General features: G+C 43.3%; 1 protein-coding gene across 1 annotated transcript in view; it reads left to right on the forward strand.

The window, feature by feature from the left end:
• The window catches only part of SIPA1L1 (signal induced proliferation associated 1 like 1), a 135,333-nt gene that overhangs the window by 66,379 nt on the left and 46,714 nt on the right, over positions 1-22,240 (forward strand). The window contains exons 10-11 of the mRNA XM_082617702.1: positions 3,885-4,154; positions 18,646-18,795. Of these exons, the coding sequence (XP_082473828.1) occupies positions 3,885-4,154; positions 18,646-18,795 (420 nt within the window). The remainder of the gene's footprint in view (positions 1-3,884; positions 4,155-18,645; positions 18,796-22,240) is intronic.

Below are 22,240 nucleotides of genomic sequence, written 5' to 3' on the forward strand. Positions count from 1 at the left end.
TGTAGTCTTTGCAAATTAATCTCTCTAGGCCTCTATTTCCCCATCTGATAAATGGGGATAATGATACTCGTACTTCAGAGAGTTGGTGTAGGGCAGCCATTTTAGTGCTGGCCCATCGTGAGCTCTAGGTACCTGAGTTTTTATTGTTCAACACCAGACTTTACTTGGAGTAATACAATATAAATCCTTTTATGAACTTTCATGCATGTCATTAAAAGCCAGCTTTTATCTTTGTCCTTCAGTGTACTGCCCACTTCTGGATTCCATGCATCATTCTCATAGGAATAAGGAAGGGAGCAGAAGCTAGTGGTGTCCCGCCCGCCCCATAGCAGGCTGTCAGAAGCGGCAGGATGGCAAAGGTTCAGCACTGTGGAATCTTTGCTTTTCATTCTCTGTAAATGAATCTTCTCTCCCTGCTTTGGCCTTATCGTACTTCATTCTATGATTATGGCATATGCAGAAGGTCTCTAATAATATGCTAAGGGTGGTGGGGATGAAACATAGACTAGAGAGGAGACAAAATCTTTGGCTAATGGGATCTTTTAACCAGTTTTAGTATTAAACGTTATGCAGCTTAAAAGACTCTTTCAAAGAGTGCTTGAACTAGAAGAAAGTTTAGTAATTATCAATTACAAGTCTTTCATTTTACAAAGAAACTAAGGCCCCAAAGCTGATATTGTCTATTTGATATTACATTATTATTGTTTCTATTTTAATTATTTACTTATTCTCTACCCTGATGCAATATGGGCTTGAATCAGCCTATGGAGGTACAGAATTAAAATTCAATGAGGGAATCTCTGTGTATGTGTGGTAGGGAAATGGGGAATGGGGAGAGGTAAATGGAAAACATGGCCAAGGGAGAAATTTTTGAAAAGTTAATGCCCTGGAATACATGATAAAGGTCTGTACGTGTTCTGTACATGTGGTTGGTTCCTAGCAGCCAGCAGAAAGGGACATGGGGCTTCCCTGGTGGCGCAGTGGTTGAGAGTCCACCTGCCGATGCAGGGGACACGGGTTCGTGCCCCGGTCTGGGAAGATCCCACATGCCGCAGAGTGGCTGGGCCCGTGAGCCGTGGCTGCTGAGCCTGCGCGTCTGGAGCCTGTGCTCCGCAACGGGGGAGGCCACAACAGTGAGAGGCCCGTGAGCCGTGGCTGCTGAGCCTGCGCTCCGCAACGGGGGAGGCCACAACAGTGAGAGGCCTGCGTACCGCAAAAAAAAAAAAAAAAAAAAGAAAGGGACATGGATGATATATCCACTGAGTTTACAAGTTAAACAGACCAGTGCTGAGGAGAAGCAAAGCTAGTGCTGATTTTGAGGTAGAAAGAAATTTTCCCAATGCATTATTATAAATGTTTATTAATATATTTTATTAATATTCCCTTGGCAAGCATTCTTGCATTTTGCATTCTTGCATTCTTGCAACATTCTTGTATTTTCAGATCCAGAGCTGTAGATACTGCATGATCAGAAATGAAAGACTTCAGATATACTGCAGTAACACCTGTGTTAACAACCAAAAAAGTATGGTAATGGCATATTTTTGTCAGAAATATTGATTCAAAGCTAGAAATTATACCAAGGCCTAAGGTGATAATCCTTCATTTCAGAGAAAAGCATTTATTATATAAGAAGTCAATAACTGCTGAAACTAATGTCAAGTAGGCCATACAGTGTTTTGTGAACTGTAGATCGTAATTCTTAAGTAGATCATGAAATCAGTTTAGGAGGTTGTACCCAATGTATTTTTTTAATGAAATGGATTAACACAGAATACAGCAGAATGGAAGCTGACAGAGAAGGGTGTATGTGTGTGTGTATTTGTGGTTGTGCTGTATCACAATGTAAAATGTACTTGTCACCAGGATTGTGGTCCAAAACATTTGAAAGCCATTGTCATCAAACCATTAAAAGGGGCACAACAGCATCTTGGGCATAGGGTCAGATTAAGATTGGCCTAGGCTTTTGAGGAGTCGGAGGGAGAGGTTAAGGAAACTCCAAGCAAAGGTGCCCATTGGAGACTTGGGCTAAGACTGAGGAGGGCAAGGACCCCAGCAAATGCACATACTCCAAAAGCAGCACTTTTCAAAACCTGTGGCTGTCATGGAGACGTAGGAGAGGACGCATGGTGGGGTACATTTAAAATGTCATGAGTCATACCCTGAGATACATGGACAAGGTCATAGAGGGGGGCCCGTTCCATTGTGTTCATTCTCCCACCAACATAAGCACCTTCCCCAAATCAAGACCAGGCCTTCAGCTGGATGCCCTTTGGACCTACACTGTCCAGTACAGGAGCCATGAGTCACCTGTGGCTACAGAGACATTGTAACGTGGCTGGCCCCAAGTGAGGCATGCTCTAAGTATAAAATACACTCCAAATTTACAAGAATGTAAAATGTCTCATAAATTTTTTAATACTGATTTATTGATTACATGTTGAAATGATAGCATTTTGGATATATTGAATTAAATAAAATGTATTATTAATTTCACCTGTTTCGTTTTATTTATTTATTTATTTTTATTTTTTACTTTTTTATTTTTTATTTCTTTGCGGTACCTGGGCCTCTCACTGTTGTGGCCTCTCCCGTTGAGGAGCACAGGCTCCGGACGCGCAGGCTCAGTGGCCATGGCTCACAGGCCTAGCCGCTCCGCGGCATGTGGGATCTTCCCGGACCGGGGCACGAACCCGCGTCCCCTGCATCGGCAGGCGGACTCTCAACCACTGCGCCACCAGGGAAGCCGCTCGTTTTATTTTTGTAGTATGGCTGCTAGACATTTAAAACTTACATACATGGCTCCTATTTGTGGCTTATATTGTATTTCTGTTGGGCAGCACTGAGCTGGACTCTCCTTATGCTATCTCTGAAGTACCTCTTAAAGGACTATTTCATAATTACTCTTAATCTTTTCTTTCCAGACCTTCCCACCTGCTTCTCAATCTTTGAAATGTCTTTAAGAAAGAAAGTCATTTTTTCTCTTAGTGATGAAATTCAAATGCACAGTTTGAGTTAATGTTTTGGTGGGGGTAGGTTTTTTCAGTAATTTTTCTATCAAGTCAATAATGGGTCGAACCTTCCTTGGTTGTTTGGGTAAAGGTAATGGAAAGTGGGTTCCTCGTTTCCTGAGTTTTGGGGGATGGAATGATGGCACAAAAAGAGGGTAAAGGGATGAAAGACATGTGTGCCTGCCGTTAATTTCACTCAGACTGCTGCCTGGGGACAGCTCTGCTATGGGAGATTTCTGGCTTTCAAGGGGGAAAAAAAGGCCTGATTTCAGATTATGCTTTGTTCCCTGGTGATTTGATAATTGCTGATTTCAATAACTGGCTTTTTTTTTCCCTCCTCCTGAGCTAAATTTGGCTCTCAGTTTGGATTTCAAGAATTCTCCCCACTTATTTTTGACTATCGGGATCCCAACGAATTCAAAACTATATACCCTTTTAGATCCTTAATCGTAAGGGAAGGATCTAAAGCTTCCCTTACGATTAAGGATATAAAGCTGACTCTTCCCTCCGAGACCCCATCTTAGGAGTCTGTTCCCACCATGCTGTCTGGGCACCTTCCCTCCCCAGGTCTCAGTGCTGACTCTGCCCCCTACTCCACCCCATCCCCACCAGGGTGACCATAGGTCTCACTGAATTTTCAAGACTCCATATCTCAGACTCACCATTTAGGATTGATCAAAGGAAAATACTAGTATAATACTTCCTGGGATCCTGGTTTTTGAAAGGAAAATAATTATAGGCCTAATGATTGAAAGATGGTTGAAACTGAGAATGAAGTGTTTGATCCATTTTAACTGTTAATGAGAATCAGTGTGGTTCCACCAACAAGAAAAAGCAATGTTGATTTTTCTTCTCTCTGTGCCCTCCCCCTAGGAGTTGCTCTGAGACCTACCGCATGCCAGTGATGGAGTACAAAATGAACGAAGGGGTTTCCTATGAATTCAAGTTTCCCTTTCGAAATAATAACAAATGGCAGAGGAATGCCAACAAGGGGCCTCATTCACCTCAAGTGCCGTCCCAGGTTCAGAGTCCCATGACCTCGAGGCTGAATGCCGGGAAAGGAGACGGGAAGATGCCTCCTCCAGAAAGAGCCGCCAACATTCCTCGAAGCATCTCCAGTGACGGGCGCCCACTGGAGAGGCGGTGAGTGTGCCTCCCAAGCTTTTCTCTGAATCTCTGCCCCAAATTTAAGTAACACCAGGCCCATAAGCACTAGCTTTAGGACTTCCCATATTTTACTAGAGAAATCAAAAACTTAAAAGTGAGATGCATGCACTAGTGGTTTTCAAAGCATGGCAGCATTCCAAAGCCATCAGGATAAGTGAAGATGTATTCCAGCAAAGCATTCAGCTCCGTACAATGGTTATTTGGGCTTTACTCTTTCATTTTCATGTGATATCAACAGAAATCATCACTGCACGCTCAGTAGCCATATGAACTAGAACTTGGTGGACTCTTTGAGGTGACATTGACCATATCATCATCTTTTTTTTTTTTTTCTTTGGTGGGGGGGTACGTGGGCCTCGCACTGTTGTGGCCTCTCCCGTTGCGGAGCGCAGGCTCAGCGGCCATGGCTCACGGGCCCAGCCGCTCCGCGGCATGTGGGATCTTCCCAGACAGGGGCACGAACCCGCGTCCCCTGCATCGGCAGGCGGACTCTCAACCACTGCGCCACCAGGGAAGCCCTATCATCATCTTTGACAGTCTTTGTCTTTTGGAGATGAGTGATACAACAGTGGCAAGAGAATGCAGGTTTTTGGTTGAGTGTCTGTGTTTGTTTCACTTTGTTAATAAAGAATTGTGAGAAGGGAAATCCACTAGTATAACAGAAACATATTTTTCCACTGCTCTGAATGTAAAAGAAAATAGTGGATATGTTAAAACACTCAGTCCTGAGTAAAGTAAGCAAAAGGAGAGGGGTTGAGGGATCCCAGAAAGTAACAAAACGAGGTTTGCTGTTAAATTGAAAGTCACAGTGGATTCCCTCACAGGTGATAACTGATGAACTCTTCCTCAACCAGGATGCCCTAGCACTTTTGTCTCGAATTCACTGTAAAATGCAGCACTGTGAACTAAGAACCTCGGCCAAAAATTGAACTCGATAAAGTACTCTTAAAATGTGAATACAAATGGACTACATAATTTTAAATCATTGCACTATAAATTCAGTTACCCCAAATTACCTAGGCTAATGAAGGAGACGGTTTAACTCAAGAACCTGCTAGTGCCCTCTTAGAAGAAGCCAACTTCTTTCTGTCCATGCACTGTCCTTTCCCCATCACTGTGCTTGTCTTGATCACATCTCTGAGTGTTTTTGTGGCCCCCGCACTGCAGAAGGATCAGGAACCCTCAGAGCTGGTGGGGAGAAGTCTCCGTTCCAGGAGCTGCTGTGGGTAGAAGGAAGGTCTCTGGAGCAAAAATGAGCCTGACTCATCTGAGCCTCAGGAACCAGGTCCAGCAAGAACAGGGCGCCAAGGAAAACAGATCCCAGCTATGCTTCAAGAGTCATTGGTTCAAGTTGAGAGCAGAAAGTTGGAGATTTTAAAAACCACACAATGATGTCTTTTATCTTAAAAGACATAAAACATTGCCACTTAACTATTTCAGAAATACTAGAATACCATGTAGAAATAGTTTAATCACAACAGACAACCAAAAAAAAACCTAGTTGTCTTTCTAAAAGTCCTCATGTAATACTGGGGATTTATTTACAGAGCCTTGCTGTTTATCTCAGTAAAGGATTCCTCTCCCAAAGTGGCTGCATTCCCATCTGGACTCCTCTTGCTTTCATTATTTTCGAGAAGGAAAAACATCCAAGTGGTCGCTGAATAAATTCTTTGTTCTGCACATTCCCAACTTGGCTCCCTCCGAGGTGTGTGTTAACTGGAATTCATGATTTGGCCCACATTTGAAAGGATGAACCTAGGAAACCATTGTTCAGAGAAGGACCTTTTGTTCCTCTCCATGCTATTTTCTTTCTCTCCAGGAGAGTCATCAGGCTTTTATGAGTGAAATTGGATTTGTGTTATTTTCTTTATACAATAGTCCCTATAATAAAATAGCAGAATATATTTTGATTCCACATTGAATTTAATTTCTGCAACAGAAACTAAAGCTTATTGCTGAACATACCTCTGAAAGTGAAAATATTTTTTGTAGCTAATTATCCTCTCAGGATGCAAGCAACTTTTAGTGCTAAAGAAGGCATCAACTCCATTTTTTCCAGTTGGAGATCTTTGAGTTCTGGAGGTTCTTTTTGTGGGTACTTGTGTCTGCCTTTCATCGTAACTCCACCCAGAGGAAAGGGAATCCGCGTGCTCTCCCTGTAAGACTAATAATAGCCCTGTGGCTCTCCAAGCTATAAGATGAAAGTGACAGAAGTGAGGCTGCCAATGGTTTTTTAACCTCTACTCACTTCCCTCTAAGGCTTCTTAGTTTCAGATATCCTTGAGGACATTGGGCTAGGATTTAAGATCTTACGACGGAGGGCTTGTAAAATCTGAGCTTTACATTTTCAGGTTATTTGTCTCCTCTTCATTTTGAAAGGTGTGGTAATTAGACGGCTATTCTTTCATGACAATTTAAGAGTTCGCTGTCCTATCCCATCATTCTTAACTTTCAGTAAAGCAATATTTCTTACTTAAGTTTCAACTTTGAGTCATAAATAGAAGGTACTATTTGAGAAACTTTGTATTGCTACTGTTTGCAGAATATTTGAATATAGAATAGACTCGTGACCTTTGTCGGGAATACTTCCAGATTCCTCAGATTCATACAGTGTACCTGGGAATATAATTTCCTCCATGAAACGTAGTAAAATATAACTAAAAAATTTAAGCATTCCCTTCATAGTCTTACTGAGAACGGACCACCTTACTGTGATGTGGAAGTGAGGCCCCTGGCTGGGCGCACCTCCTCCATCTGACTCTCCCCTTCATACCAGCCCTGCCCTGGGTGCCATTTGCATTTGTACCTGGGCCATCTAGAGAGTGTGATATGGACCGTTCAGATGAATCACAAATAGTCAAAACAAATGCCCAGGTCTGCCATTCCTTGAGTCTTGCCTTACCAATAGTGGCATGAGCCTGATACTGAGACTAAAGGATAGTCCCTCGGTATCCACGAAGATTGGTTCCAGAGCCCCCTCCATGGATACCAAAATCTGCACCTGCTCAAGTCCCGTAGTTGACCCTCACGTCCTTGGATTCAACCAATTGCTGTTCGTAAACATAGTAGTGTATGTATTGAAAAAATCCCCGTAGGAGTGAACCCACGCAGTTCAAACCCATGTTGTTCAAGGGTAAGCTGTATTGCCTTTACATGGTTGGTTTGTTCCATTTATTTTTCTCCTCCAGGTTAGGCAAGTTGTGTTTAACTGTAGAGAAACCAGCTGTATTTAAGCTTAAGTTAGCAGCCGCCTCAAGCCTACTCTGCACGTGCTACACAAATCCGCCTACTTCATTCACCACGGTTGGACCCAGCACGGTTCATTTTAGATGAAAACTGAATACACTGCTTGTAGAAACTTAATCTACTGCTTGTAGAAGCATAGATTTTCTTAAATTGTGTGCAAGATCCCAGAGTTAAAGGCCATTAGAAATATTTTTTTTTAAATACTTGTGAAACAGACTATCCTTTTTCCTTCAGTACCAAGGTCACGATTTTTGACATACTAAAAGGTATTGGTATTTGGAGTTTCTAACCAGAATTATTTCACTGAATTGTGCTCTCTGTACATTGTTAAGAGAAACTGATGCAGTAAGAACAGATGACGCATTTGCCATCTAAGTAGAAAAAAGTCTGATTTGATTGGGTTTAAATACAGGAGCTTTATGCTCTCTAGGTGGCCTTTCAAGTACAGAATTTTATGGTATTTGTGGGAGTAGTTCTTGTTGACAGAATTAATATTTAACAAAAATAGGTAATACGATGCAATCGCTCTTCTGGCCTCAAATTTATCTAGAATGTAAGGGTAGGACTGAAATAAAAATAGCTGGCTAGGGCTTCCCTGGTGGGGCAGTGATTAAGAATCTGCCTACCAATGCAGGGGACACGGGTTTGAGCCCTGGTCCAGGAAGATCCCACATGCCGTGGAGCAACTAAGCCCATGTGCCACAACTACTGAGCCTGCGCTCTAGAGCCCGCAAGCCACAACAACTGAACTACTGAGCCTGCGTACCAGAGCCCATGCTCCGCAACAAGAAAAGCCACTGCAATGAGAAGCCCGCACGTCGCAACAAAGAATAGCCCCCACTCGCCACAACTAGAGAAAGCCTGTGCACAGCAACGAAGACCCAACACATACATACATACATACATACATAAACAGCTGGCTATAGTACATTGAACTTAACACATTACTGTGTTTAAACGTAATGTGGGATCGGTAATAAAACCCTGATCTGGGTTAACATGTTCAGAAAAGCTTAACTATTTCAGAGGCTTTGCATAAACAACAGGCACGTTGGCACACAAAGGAATTTTCCCTTCTCTTTTTTGTAGATGAAGTATTTCCAGGCTTTATATAAATACTTAATGTCTTACTGAACCATTGATACTTTTGCATTTTACCTGGATACCATACCATTCCCCTTTCCCTGCTGTATTTGGCACTCAGCAGCTGGATGGAGTGTTGATTCCTTTACGGAGTTACAGCTGGCTACACTTGAGCCTCCCTAACGCCGCCCTCCTCTGCAGACACAGCTGCACCATACAGAGCATGAAGATTGTGCTGGAGGATACTGTTGAAACAAATGAAAAGAGTTCTCTTTTTTGGGGGGGTGCCGTGCCGTGTTGCATGCAGGATCTTTTAACCACTGAACTTCCGGGAAGTCCCTCAATCTTTATTTTCAAGGAAATGTTTTCTAGGTTTATTTCGAACAGGTTCTGTGTTAATAATCCTCACGGTGTTATTTTCTGTTTTCAGACAAAGCCAGCACGTATTTATTCTTTACTCTTCCTTTGTTTGGAATATTAGCCGTGGCTAGAAGTTGCATGACTTGTTCTTTCAGATACTGCCCTCCTGGATCATAGTTGTTTGAGTTGACGTGAGGACCTTGACTCTTGGAACTCTTGAGTTTCATTGAGGTTGCTCAGGCTGCATCCCCATTGACTGCTGTATTTCCAGAGCCACTGGATGTTGTGGACTTCGGCATATCCGATACCAGTTGCCATTCCCTCCTCTTTCAAACTCCTCTTCCTTATCTTCCAAAACTTTCCTCCTGATTTTTTTTTTTTTTGGTCAGTTCTTTGCATTTGTCTCATCCCCCCCAAATGCTGTGTCCCCCATGACTCCTTCCTCATTTTTCTTTTAATCCCCTACTGTGCAATATCTCTGAATAGTTTATTTGTTTTAGTAACCTCAGCCATCATCTGTATGTGGGCAGTTCCCGGATAGTACACATTTGGTCTTGACCTCTTCTTTACTTTTCATATTCATATGCACGTCTCCCTACTGCATATCTGCACTTGAACGTCACACCAGTGTCCCAGACTCACCAGTCCAAACTGACTTCAGCCATACTCCTGCCCGCCCTCCACCTCTTCCTTCTCACGTGTTGCCCATCTTGGTGAAGGGCTTTGCATTCTGCCCAAGTAGCCAGAGCAGAACTAGAATTCATAATTACCCTCCTGCACCCTCATCCCCATCTCCACACCCATTTAGTTATCAAGTTCTACCCTTCGGTTGAGCCCCTCATGGAAGTATCCTCCTGGTCATTGCCTTAGGGGCTCTTGTTTCACACTAAGATTTTTCTGGCCAGAACAGCCTCCGACTTGCTCCCTGTCCATGCTGCATACTGCACGGGACGGCCTAATACAAAGGGAATTGCTCCTCAGGCCCTGCCTTTCATCTTAGCCTTCCACACAGCCTTCAGTATCAAGTCCACCTCCCGCTGTGGATTTACTGACTTGGCTTTGTCTTTCCCAGGCTCTAGGCTTGTAAGTGACTCTCTGCTGCCAGGTTTTCTCTTGATAACCTTTATACCTGCAGCTCCACTTGATCTGTCTTCTACTCCATCCTTCAGCAGCTTAACAACTGCTGGTATTTTAACACCAAGCCCAAGCCTCACCTTCTCTGAGACGTCTCCTCCCATCTCTGCCTTCATTGCCCATCCTGGGAATTTTCATATTGCTGCCTGTCTGCTTCCTTCACAGAATTTATTATACTTCATTTTAATCTTATTGGTCCATTCTTCCAATTTAAGGTAGCCTGTCTTATTCATCATCGTATCCCAAGGACCAACCACTGATTGTGGCATTTTAATAGGCTTGCAGTGAATTTTTTTTAAACTTCATTAGTTAAACCAGTAAGCAAAAAAACTTAAAGAAGTAGGAACAGAAGTAAATCAATTTGGGAGAAAATAAATCAGTTGGGGTTTTTTTTCTTTTTTTTTTAACTTTTTTTTTTTCTGTTGTAAAATATACATAACATAAAACTTACCATTTGGACCACAGTTCTGTGGCATTATGTATGTTTCCATCCTTGTGCAACCACCACCCACATCCATCTCCAGGACTGAAACTCTGTGTCCATTAAACAATAACTCCCCCTCTCCCCAGCTCCTGGCTGTTACCATTCTACTTTCTGTCTCTGTGAATTTGACTACTCTTGGTACCTCACATAAGTAGAAACTTTATGTAAGTGGGATCATACAATATGTGTCCTTTTGTGACTAGTTTATTTCACGTCAGTGTAATGTATTCAAGGTTCATTCATGTTGTAGCATATGTCCAGTTTTCCTTCTTGCTTATTAGCTCAAGCTGCTATAACAAAATACCGTAGATTCAGTGACTTAAACAATGGACGTTTACTTCTTACAGTTCTGGAGTCTGGGAATTCCAAGATCAAGGTTCCAGAACGTGTGGTTCTTGGTGAGGACCCTCTTCCTGACTTGTAGAAAGGGCCTTCTTGCTGTGTCCTCACAGGGCAGAGAGCTCTGGTTTCTTCCTCCTCTTACAAGGGTGCTAATCCCATCATGGGGGCTCCACCCTTATGACCTTATCTTAACCTAATTACTTCCCAAAGGCCTCACCTCCTAATGTCATTACATTGGGGGTTAGGACTTCAAGATATGAATTTGGGGGTGGGGGGAGTCATTAAGTCCATAACCTTTCCCTTTTTTTAAGACTGAATAGTATTCCATTGTATGTATGTACCACATTTTGTTATCTGAACATCCATCAAATGGACAGTCAGGTAAATGAGTTTATTTTTATAAAATTAAATGACACAGGGCTTCCCTGGTGGCTCAGTGGTTGAGAATCTGCCTGCTAATGCAGGGGACACGGGTTCGAGCCCTGGTCTGGGAGGATCCCACGTGCCGCGGAGTAACTAGGCCCGTGAGCCACAACTACTGAGTCTGCGCGTCTGGAGCCTGTGCTCCGCAGCAAGAGAGGCCACGATAGTGAGAGGCCTGCGCACCACGATGAAGAGTGGCCCCCGCTTGCCACAACTAGAGAAAGCCCTCACACAGAAACGAAGACGCAACACAGCAAAAATAAATAAATTAATTAATAATTAAAAAAAAAAGACATAAAAGTGAAACACGCTATAATCCGATAAAGCTATAGAATTGAAGCTTAGATTTAAGTAGAATTCTTTGCTTTTTGTTGACTAAGCTTAGAATACTCCTATTTTAAAAGTATATTGTGGGTAAAGCTGTCTAAAATTCAAAGTGAAAAGTGAGTTGTTCTTGATTGAATTTCCTCTAATTGGTTTCAGTTAGGTTGGAACTGAATTATGACATTTTATTTGTCAGCCAAGTTAAGGTAGAAAAGCAGAGGGCTGTACCTGACTTAAACTCACCGAGCTCTTCAGCCTCCTTTTCCCCAGCTCTTCAAAGGAGTGAGTGTACTCTGGCCTCTACATTGGGGTCAGAGTTTAGATAATTTGCAAGTTCACACTTTTAGATTAGAGAACAAAGGCGTTTCCTTTTTAAGCATTCAGGAAATGGGCACAGTGGCCTGAGCCTGGCACACCTCCCAGTTCCCTTTCTTTTATAGAAAGAAAAGGAGTGAGCCAGGGAATGAGACCAGGGTGCTCCCATGTGGTCCTCAGCTTAGGCTCTTGAACTGCTTCATCGTTCTTTGGGCCTTGAAAGTAGCTGCTTTGCACTCAACCCAGGGAAATATTCCAGGGGCCTCCTCCTTGCAGAGCCACCAGTGTTTTACTGTAACCCACCCAGAAACTCCCAGATGTGCCAGGAGTGCAGGCTCTGCTGTCCAGGGGCCTTGACGACTTGCATCCTGGCCCCACCCCTTGGGAGTGATGTGATGGTGGGAAGTTCCTGATCCCCTCTACACTTCAGCATCGCCAGGAATCAAACGGGCCACTAGCCCCACCTCTCAGAGTCAGCATGATGATTAACTAAGGTAATATAGTTACTCTGTGTTCAACCCGAGCTCTTAGGACAGGCCTGGCACACAGTGAGGCTTAGAAAATGGTAGTCCCTGTTTGTCTTTGGTGTCATTTTGTAGATGCTCTTCTACACACAGCTACATGGAAGTCAAAGAGAGCTAGTTGCAATTGGGTACTTAGGGATATGGGTAGAGCTGGGTAGAGCTGGCCAGACTGGACTGATGAGTCAGTTTGCAGCCTAGTGCAGGTCACGCATGTGGTGAGTCAGTGTGTTTCCCAGGAGCAAGTTGTGCTGTCTTCACCGCCAGCGTCCTGGTTACCCTCGGTGAGACGGAGAGGCCAAGTTCAGGAGGGCTGCTATGCTGGGAACAGTCATGGTGAGCAGGTGTAGGAAATACTGCAAAAAACATCCATTGAATTAGAATAGACTGAGAGGGGCTTCCCTGGTGGCGCAGTGGTTGAGAGTCCGCTTGCCGAGGCAGGGGACACGGGTTCATGCCCCGGTCCGGGAGGATCCCACATGCCACGGAGCGGCTGGGCCCGTGAGCCATGGCCGCTGAGCCTGCGCGTCTGGAGCCTGTGCTGCGCAACAGGAGAGGCCACAGCAGTGAGAGACCCGCGTACCGCAAAAAAAAAAAAAAAAAAGAATAGACTGAGAGGTGACCTTGTAGAAAGCGGTCGTGTTATGGAAAGAGAATGAGGTGGCAGCTGGGCACATCGTTCTGCGTGTCAGTAAGGAACTGTTCTCCTACGTGCATCCAGCAGCAGGGTCTTGCCCTCTTAGCCCCTTTTTTAAGAGAGTGCTGCATTAGGACCACCCAGGGAGGCCTGGCCTGGTCTCACCTTATGGGAAGGATCTAAAGGCCCACAGTGGCCCTGGGGCTTCCTCCAAAAGCACCCCCTTGTCCACCCCCAGACACCTGACACGGGGAAGGCCTTCCCAGAAGCCAGATCTACTATGGGTCCTGCCGTAGCCCTCCCCTCATGGAGAAGGCAACAGGAGTCTTAGGCCCTTTGCCTGATGAGGGCACATCAGCCATATGGACACGTTTATCATTAGGAATTTAAATAATTCTCAGAGGTAAAAAGGGATATCCCGCTGCCTTATATTTGAAACCACTGACATTTTTCTTTAAGATTTGTTGATTGCACAACACGTGTAAACGTGTGAGAATGAGTGATAATGAGACAGATGAGCTACCTAGACCCACCCCCACAGTCAGCAGTGTGAAGTCTCCCCATAAGCCTCTTGTTCAGAGCCCGGGACAGTGACTGGTCTGACCAAGGTCTACTTCCACCCATGGAACTCCCTCAGTATGGTGACAGAGTGGCAGTCCGGGATCCACCTATCTTTGAAGTGCTTGCTGGGAAAAGTAGGTTTAGTCTCCTTTTTACCTGCAGGAACGATTGTTGTGAAATAATGAGATTGGCAGAGTGTCCTTGGGGATGGTCACCAGAGTTGAACTGATCTCTTCACCCGAGTGTGTATGTGTGTCTCTGGCCACTGGGCTCTCGGCTGGTGACTTGTACCACCAGAGGGCTTACTGGACACTGCTTCAGGCCACACGAAGATGGCCCTGGACCATTTGCTCTGGACCCACCTCTTTAGGGTCTGCAGGCTCCTTTTAAGGAGCAAGCACCAGTACACAAGGAGGATGACAGGGGAGGTGTGTGACTCCTATACTGCGACCCTGCTAGCAAGTTCACTGCTGTCTCCCCACCAGTCCCCACTCCTGGGGAGAATCGGCATCCAGACTGATTAAATAGCCTAGAGTCTCCCAATCTCTGGCTTTTTGTTTGACTCTTCTAGTTTCCCATTATATTTAGAAAATGACAAATGACGATGGCAGCTAAATGGCACATACGCCAGGCTCTGTTCAGAGTCCCTTATGTGAGTTTTCTCAGTTAATCCACCCAACAGCCCAGTAAGTTGGTGGCTCTTTCCCCCTTTTACAGATAAGGATGCCTGGGGATTGAGAGATGAAATCGTTTGTGCAGAGTCCTGGCTGGTTAGTGGAGCCCCTGCGGAGCCCCTACCTTAGCCACCACGCTGCAGGGATGAAGCCTACCACCATATATAGATGGTGCTCAAGAAATACTTGCCAGATGAACGCATGCGTGTTTGTATGCTAAGGGGGCCCAGCCACGTGTGCTGCAGTCAGGGCCAGCTTCAGGTGTGTAGCCTGTGTAGCTGCACAGGGCCACACGCTTAGCAGGGTTCAGTGTTCTGCTTGAAATTTGTAATACGTTTGAACAAGGAGACCCAGAGTTTCATGTTGCACTGAGTCCCACAAATGATGTAGCTGGTCCTGGCTGCAGTCCATTTTTATGTTCTGTTCTGTAGAGTCACCCTTAGATATAAAATTGACTCTTCTCAAGAGGCACCCATGATGTGTGCCAGGCTGTGAAGCTCCAACAGCTTGCCAGCAGCTGGGAGATGATGATCCGTTATCTCGGTGTGATGAGTTGCTGTATTTCCCTAACTATGCAAGAGTTATTCTTTGTTGTAAATTGATCTTGTCACAGGAGGTTCATCAGAGCAGGACTTCCATGGTCCAGTCGGAATAGCTGATAGGGACTGTATGGTCAGAAAGCCAGGAATGGCTCTGGTTCACAAAGTTAGGAAGAGATGAAACAACAGGGGGGTGGGGTGATTGAATTTGAATACAACTTGTTCAAACTCTAGTCTGGATACAGCACCCAAATGACATTACCTTGAGTAATTTTAGAGAATTTTTTTAAAACAATTCTGGAAGAATCCTGGTTGATAGGCATTGCTCAAAACAGACTCTGATTGGATCCTGTTCCCTGGGTGAATAGTGTTTTAATTGCTAAGTTGTGGTGAAATGCTGTGCTTAATTATGGACTCGGATATCTCATTCGTCAGTCATTGCTGCTATTTGAAATCCTCTCGGTTGTTCTTGTCGTCATTCCGCTGTCTGCCCTTGAGTTTACAGAGGGCCTTATCTCCTTGGACGCATCCAAGCAGTGCTGTCACTTTGGAATAAAAATCAGGAAACAGAGGCATAATTAAACCCATACATAAATACTCAGGAAAGAAAAATTTAGCATCAATTACTCAGATACTGAGAGTTCCTTATCCATAAATTGATGTCACAGTCTCAAGAGATCAATTTAATAAGAGTCTATCAATGTTAACATCGTATGTGTAGTTCTGTGAGTTGAGTCATGGGAAGGGTATGGTGGGGGGCAGGGGTTATTTTATTAGAAATCTGTGGGTTTTTTGGCGCTTCTCTTCTCTCTTTTATCCTGACGTGAGGAGGCTTCTGGAAAAATGAAGAACTGATATTGATCTTGGACCATCTCTTCCTAATCCATCCCATTCAACTCCTTGTTTTCATTGCAGTGAAATGTGCTGCATATAAATGGAAAGACGTTGAGTGCAGTCCTGCAGACTATGGGAGTATTGTCTGTCGAGCTGATGATCATGGCTTTTTCAATTACTGCATTCTTTGTACAGTCCAAAAGCCTTGGTTTTTTATTTCTGCAGAGGGAAATCATAGCCCTAGAGAACATTTAAGATCGGTTACTTTAAAAACATTTAGTTATTTCTCAGCTAAATTGATAAAAATGGAAGGAAGAGAATCTACTGAAATTAAGGCTAAAAGATTTTTAGACATTTCCTTTCTGACAGTGACCATAGCATTCTTGAAGAAGATTATTTCTTATATTCCACAGAATCGAAAGATCTCACAGCGAGTGAAAGATGTATTCATCTTAGTCTTATAAACCTATTCGGGCATTAACATCCAGATGCCCGGGCTCATTAAGGCTGAGAGAAAGTAGAAAGATCTGGGTTTATCTCAAAAGAGAAGAAAAGACTTGTGATCCGTTAAGGTAGAGTAGGGGGGAGGTCAGAGATTCAAGAGGTTAGCATGCTGGCTTCCCATGTGAGCCAATGCGGGGATTATTCTTTTTCAAAGTGGCAAGACAGCAACCAGCCCAACTTCCAGAAATGATCAGCCGCAGCCTCTGGCAGAAGTAGACAGCCAGTGCCAGGCAGGTGGGTACCTTCCACTCCCTGACCTAGGTCTGTTCTCAAATAATATTTGTGAGATGGTATCAAATTCAGAGTATTTGGAAAGAATAGTAAGTCGTCAGAATAAGGGCTAATTCTGAATTTTTTTTGCCTACCATACATACATCTAGAGTCATAAAAACATTTGGGTGGCATTTCCATCAGTTACTGTATGTGTGTTCTGTGTGTGTGGACAGCCTGAAAACAAAGCCACTATTGAGTTATATAAATTCAGAAAAGGCATTGGAATGAATACTGGCCTTCTGGAAATGCTATTTTTTCACTTTGGGATAACTCCAGCAACCAAATAGAATTTTCTGATACATTTGCCAAATAAAAGAGCTGAGGCTGAGAACTAGCATGAGATATTTTAGCTTAATGTACATTTTGGGGAGCAGGGTAAGAAAAGCAAGCTCTAAATATAAATACAAAAGTTACATCTTGACTTTGGCTATGGAATCCTGTTGTCACTTCTTCGTAGACGCAAAAACGTTTTAACATTCACCATGAATATAATTCGCTGGCTATTACTTGTTTACCCCAAAGAGAGCTAAAAAGTCATCAGGCCCCTAGACATGGCATTGGCCCCAACCCCGTTCACATTTCTGCTGCCGTCTGCTTTCTTTCCATCTTTCTGTAACACCTCCTCCTCTTCGCAGTAAGAAAATCAAAGCAGCTGCAAAATGAACTGTTTTTTGAAGTTTCTCTGTATTAGGTGCATCTAAAAGCCAAACTCTTAAAGCAGAAAGCAGTGATTCATGCCATTCCTTAATCCTTACCTCGTTTTCTTTGTAACCTACTCCTCCCATTCTTCCCGCACTCCAGTCCCCTTCCAAGTACTTCAGAATAAGCAGTGAGAAGTTTGGGAGATGTTTTAATAGAAAAGAAGGGATAACCGCATCACAGCTGATAACAGGTTTGTCGCTGAGGAAAGAACTGGGGCTCTCAAGTCAGATCTGCCACGTGGGTGTAGACGGATTTGGGGGGCGGTCATATTTTTAGGTGCCTGTCCTTATTCTTTTCTGATAGAAAAACTTCCCGGTGTGATTTTATTATGCCTTCTGTCAATTTCTGTACCTGAAGCCCCATCCTGCCCTGCTTCAGAAGGTACGTAGGTTCGCTGTAAAAAACTGCCATGTTTCAGTGAATCAGGTTCAGTCCCAAGGCTTCAAAACTTTGGCTTCAGTGTAAGACTTTAGGTGCAAAATCGTCTGACCCTGCAGACCCCTTGCAAACTGTCTTATTAAGCACAGAAAACCCAGCCTTCTGTAGGGGGCAGAGGACAGTGGACTCAGAATCAAGAAGCCTGGCTTATTGAAAAAGTGACTTTGATTCCCCTCCCTCGGCTATAAACTGGAAATGACCTGCCCCGCTATAAGAGCCAGTGATCTGTGCCAGCATTCACTTTGGAAATAAAATATCATTGTTATCAAGATTTAGCTGATGTCTTGTCACAGTCTTCAGGCTCACTTGTTAATATCCCAGCAGTTGCCCCAATGCCTGTTTGAGTGGAGAAGGTAGAGGGCAGAAAATCACGTCTCTCCTAACTCCAAAGCTCTGGTTTCTGTGTTGAGCCAGTCCACAGGGTGAGGGATCCCTAATTTTACAAAGAGATGTACTGTGGGCTACGTGGAGCACATCTCTGCTGTGTTATTATATAAACTCAGTCCTTTCAGTGAAATTCAACAACTGTAGTTCTAGGCATGTTTCCATGGAAGTTTTTATATGGTGATGCTACTATCAACCAAATGTATACACACTAAATAGCAATGTCTGAATATTCTTTCCAGACTTTGAGTAATAAAATTGAAAAACAAAGAAGCATACAAAGAATGTACTGGTCTCACTGTGGTCATATACTCTGAGAGAGCCAGTGGGGAAATCGGAATTAATTGCCATGTTAATGTCACTGGGGCTCATTTATACTTTGCCCTGCCATACTACGAAATTGCATAAGCAATTCAGCCCTTGAATTCTGGCAGCTTTTGGAAACATACATGTTTTCTTTTTTTCCCCTATTATTTTTTCACGCCCCCACCCCCTTCAAGGCTGTTTTCCAGCTGTCCCCTTAGGGAGTAGTCTTATGGGGAAGTTTCTTTTGTGGGCTTCCAGCTGGCTTTATTTTTATTATCTCCACGAGTGGCTGCGTTTGTCGCATTTATATGTTATCCATCATGTACTGCCTTGGGATTTTCCCTTTGAATTGTTGACTTCACGTTTTTGGTTTGCACACACAGGCTGTCTCCTGGTTCAGACATCTATGTGACGGTCTCATCCATGGCTTTAGCAAGATCCCAGCCATGTCGCAACTCCCCGAGCAATCTGTCTTCATCCAGCGAGACTGGCTCTGGCGGGGGCACTTACAGGCAAAAGTCCATGCCCGAAGGGTAGGTATGCTGGAGTTGGCATCGCTATCTCTCATACATAATTCAGACGTGTAAAAGAACTTCCATTCAGCCAGACTGGATCGGTTCACAAAAGAGCAAAAGGGAAAATATGGTTAATACTCCAGATTAAAAAATGTTCTCATGGCTGGTTCAAGCCACTTCTTAGGAAGTTTATCATTCTTTAGTCTCTAAGGACTCAATGGCAAAGAAATCAAATTACATCAGTTCCTCCATTCTATGTATTGTCTAGTTTCATAGTACAGATTTTGCCACTTCTTAAACTTTCCTCCAAAGCGAACTCAGTAGTATACTGCTTGCACTGGGTGGAGTTTGTATTGATGTTAAAGTAGGGGAAATGTTCATCATATCCAAAGCTAAAAGTGATTTTTCTCACACTTTAGAAATCTGTGATTTCAGCCTGCGGGTTGTTTGGGAGTTTTTCTCCCCATCTTTTTTGAAAACACTGAACACCCAAAAGTAACTGTTTGCTTCTGACCAGACTCACAAAGTAAAAAGCTAAGTGTACATGATTGAAGAGGCTACTAAAAGGTAAAAAAATCGGAATGTCTGCAGCTGGGAAGTAACTAGCAGCAAAACATCACATGACACACATAAGCTGGCTTATCATCACCAGCTTCCTGCTGGGATACCTCTGGCGAACTTGATAAAGAACTTGAAACCACTGGAAAATCAAAAATGGGGTGTTTAAAAAAAGGATGTTTCTGTGCCAAGTTTTCCCCGAATTACTTCTAACAAATGAACATGATTTGTTTACTTTCTTAAGATTTTACCATATTACAAAATAATTATGCTTATGAGAATACCTTCATAATGGATATTTTTTATCCTATAGTACTGTGTTGGTTTTTACAGCTAAGTATCATTTTAATTCATGTTTTTGCTAAATGTCTATGTTAGCAGAAAGTAAATAACAAAAACCACTATAAAATATACTTCCCTTCCCACCCTACCACCAAGGATTCCCTTGGTAGCGTATCTAAAATGCACATTTCTTATTTTAATTACTTCAGTGACAATTAGTAAAAAAAATTCTAGCTCTTATTTATGAGCCCCTGCAAGAAGTTTTATGAATTACGTATTATTATTATCCCACACCACAAGCCCAACTACTTATTTTTTTTGAAACATCTTTATTGGAGTATAGTTGCTTTACAATGGTGTGTTCGTTTCTGCTTTATAACAAAGTGAATCAGCTATACATATACACATGTCCCCATATCTCTTCCCTCTTGCTATTTCTTGTTTTAATTAGTAGATTTTAGTAGACTTCAAAAGTAAGCATTCACTGCAAATTCAGTGTTAATCCAGCAATAAGATATCAATGAGCCACCAGCCACAACAGCATCGTTGTTTGCCTCTTCTGTGCATTTTGGTATACACTCTCAAGGCACGCCAAAATGTAATTTGAAACATTAAGTTTCAGTGAATATTAATGTTAGAAACATGGTTCCCAGTGTTCGTGCTACGTACACTATTTTTGTTTAATGCAGTGGTAAGTATTTGACTTGATATTTAATACTAAACCTGCCATAGGTGGTATTGAGGGTTTTCCCCATTGCTTTTGAGGTTACCTGGTAATTATTTACTATACTGTATAACGTCAGTTTTACCTGGGGTGAAACTTTACAGGAAGATACTGATACAGTGTTTTCCTTTAGATCCCAAGCAATTGTTGTCTGTATCAGTGATGCAAGAGACACTGGCGTTCACTGTCTGATTCACATGCCTTACTCGTGGGCCAGGTTTGATCCTAAAGTTCACACTTACCAAGGGCACAATCGTTACATCTACTCGTTAACTCAGCCCAGTAAAAATGAATAGGTACAGGGTGACAGTGAAGCAGGAGTGTATGGAGTCTGCTGCAAACTCATTAATGTTAAACTTGGAAAAGCTCCAAAGTGTGAGGTAATAACAACAGGTCCGTACACACTGATCGTCCATAAATGTAATCCGCCCCTTTGTTGCCCTCCCTGTGCTTCAGCGGGCTCAGTGTCTGCTTGTACGTGGCGTGTGCTGCCTGCTCCCTGGTGTAAGGATGTTGAGACCATCCAAATCAGTTGACAGGCACAGTCTCACAGGCTGGTTAATAAAACCTGCTCTACTTGAGTGAAGGTGGAAAAGGCACCTGCACCAGTTTAGCACGGGAATGAGAGAGAGTTAAAAAGCAACACTGATGAAAAGTCATAGGGTCTGTTCTACCATCCTTGAGATGCGTTTTGGGGCCACATACTCTGAGGAATGTTGACAAGGCAGGGCACGTTCAGAGGGAAGGATGGACCGGGCAGATGCGGAGTTGGAGGTCGTGGTGTAAGAATCGTAACTGCGGATGTGCAGCCCGCAGGTGGGCATTGTGGAGTCAAGGAGGCTGTGATGGCTTTCTCCTAGCACTCTTAGACGAGGGATTAAACTTGTCTCTGAGGGCAACTGAGGTCAGTAAGTGAAAGTTATAGAGAAGGAGTTTCAGGCCCATTATGAGGAAGGTATTTCGAAGCTGTCAGCCTGCCCTGGAGAGCAATGGACTGTCTCACGAGGTAGAAGTTCTTGGTCACTGAACGCGTTTCATGTATCAGCCAAATGATTACTTAAAAACTTCACTGGGGCTTCCCTGGTGGCGCAGTGGTTGAGAGTCCGCCTGCCGATGCAGGGGACGCGGGTTCGTGCCCCAGTCCGGGAAGATCCCACATACTGCAGAGCGGCTGGGCCTGTGAGCCATGGCCGCTGAGACTGCGCGTCCGGAGCCTGTGCTCCGCAACGGGAGAGGCCACAGCAGTGAGAGGCCCGCGTACCGCAAAAAAAAAAAAAAAAAAAAAAAAAAAATCCTTCAAGTCTGAACCGTGACTCCTAAAGTATTAAGTGCTCCTCCAAACAAAGGGACAATGAAGCTCTTCAAAAAGAGGCACAGGGTCAAATTAGAACAGGTTTTGTCTGAGCTCCTCAAGGATGGGACCTTCATAGCCCTGATGCCCTGGCATGTAGTAAACTAGAAGTGTGTGTGAGAACTGAAATTAAAAATTCATTGGATGAAAGTGTTTTTCAAGGCAAAGTTGAAAGACAGCCTTACTTTATCATTTCTTTAAAAGCAGACAGCCAAAACAGCATTTGACTTTAAATTCAGAAGTTTAAAAAGTTGTCTTTGGTTTCCACTGCTACCAAAAAGTAAAAGCAAGATTCCGATCCACTTCTTAATTTGATCTCTGTGGCTTTTTGAAAAGTCTTAATTTAGTTAGTGCACATAACTAAATAACTAAATACGATATTTAATAAATAGATTTAATCTATTAATTAAATTTAATCTATTTAATAAATAGATATTTAACTAAATAGGATAATAGATAGGATCATAGGACCAGTTTGAGGATATTCATTCTCCTAAGCTAAACAAGGACCCCACTTAGGGAGGAAGTGGCAAAGATCATAATTAGTG

This window comes from Mesoplodon mirus (genome assembly GCF_964341445.2).
Source record: "Mesoplodon mirus genome assembly, chromosome: 4".
Lineage (NCBI taxonomy): Eukaryota > Metazoa > Chordata > Mammalia > Artiodactyla > Ziphiidae > Mesoplodon > Mesoplodon mirus.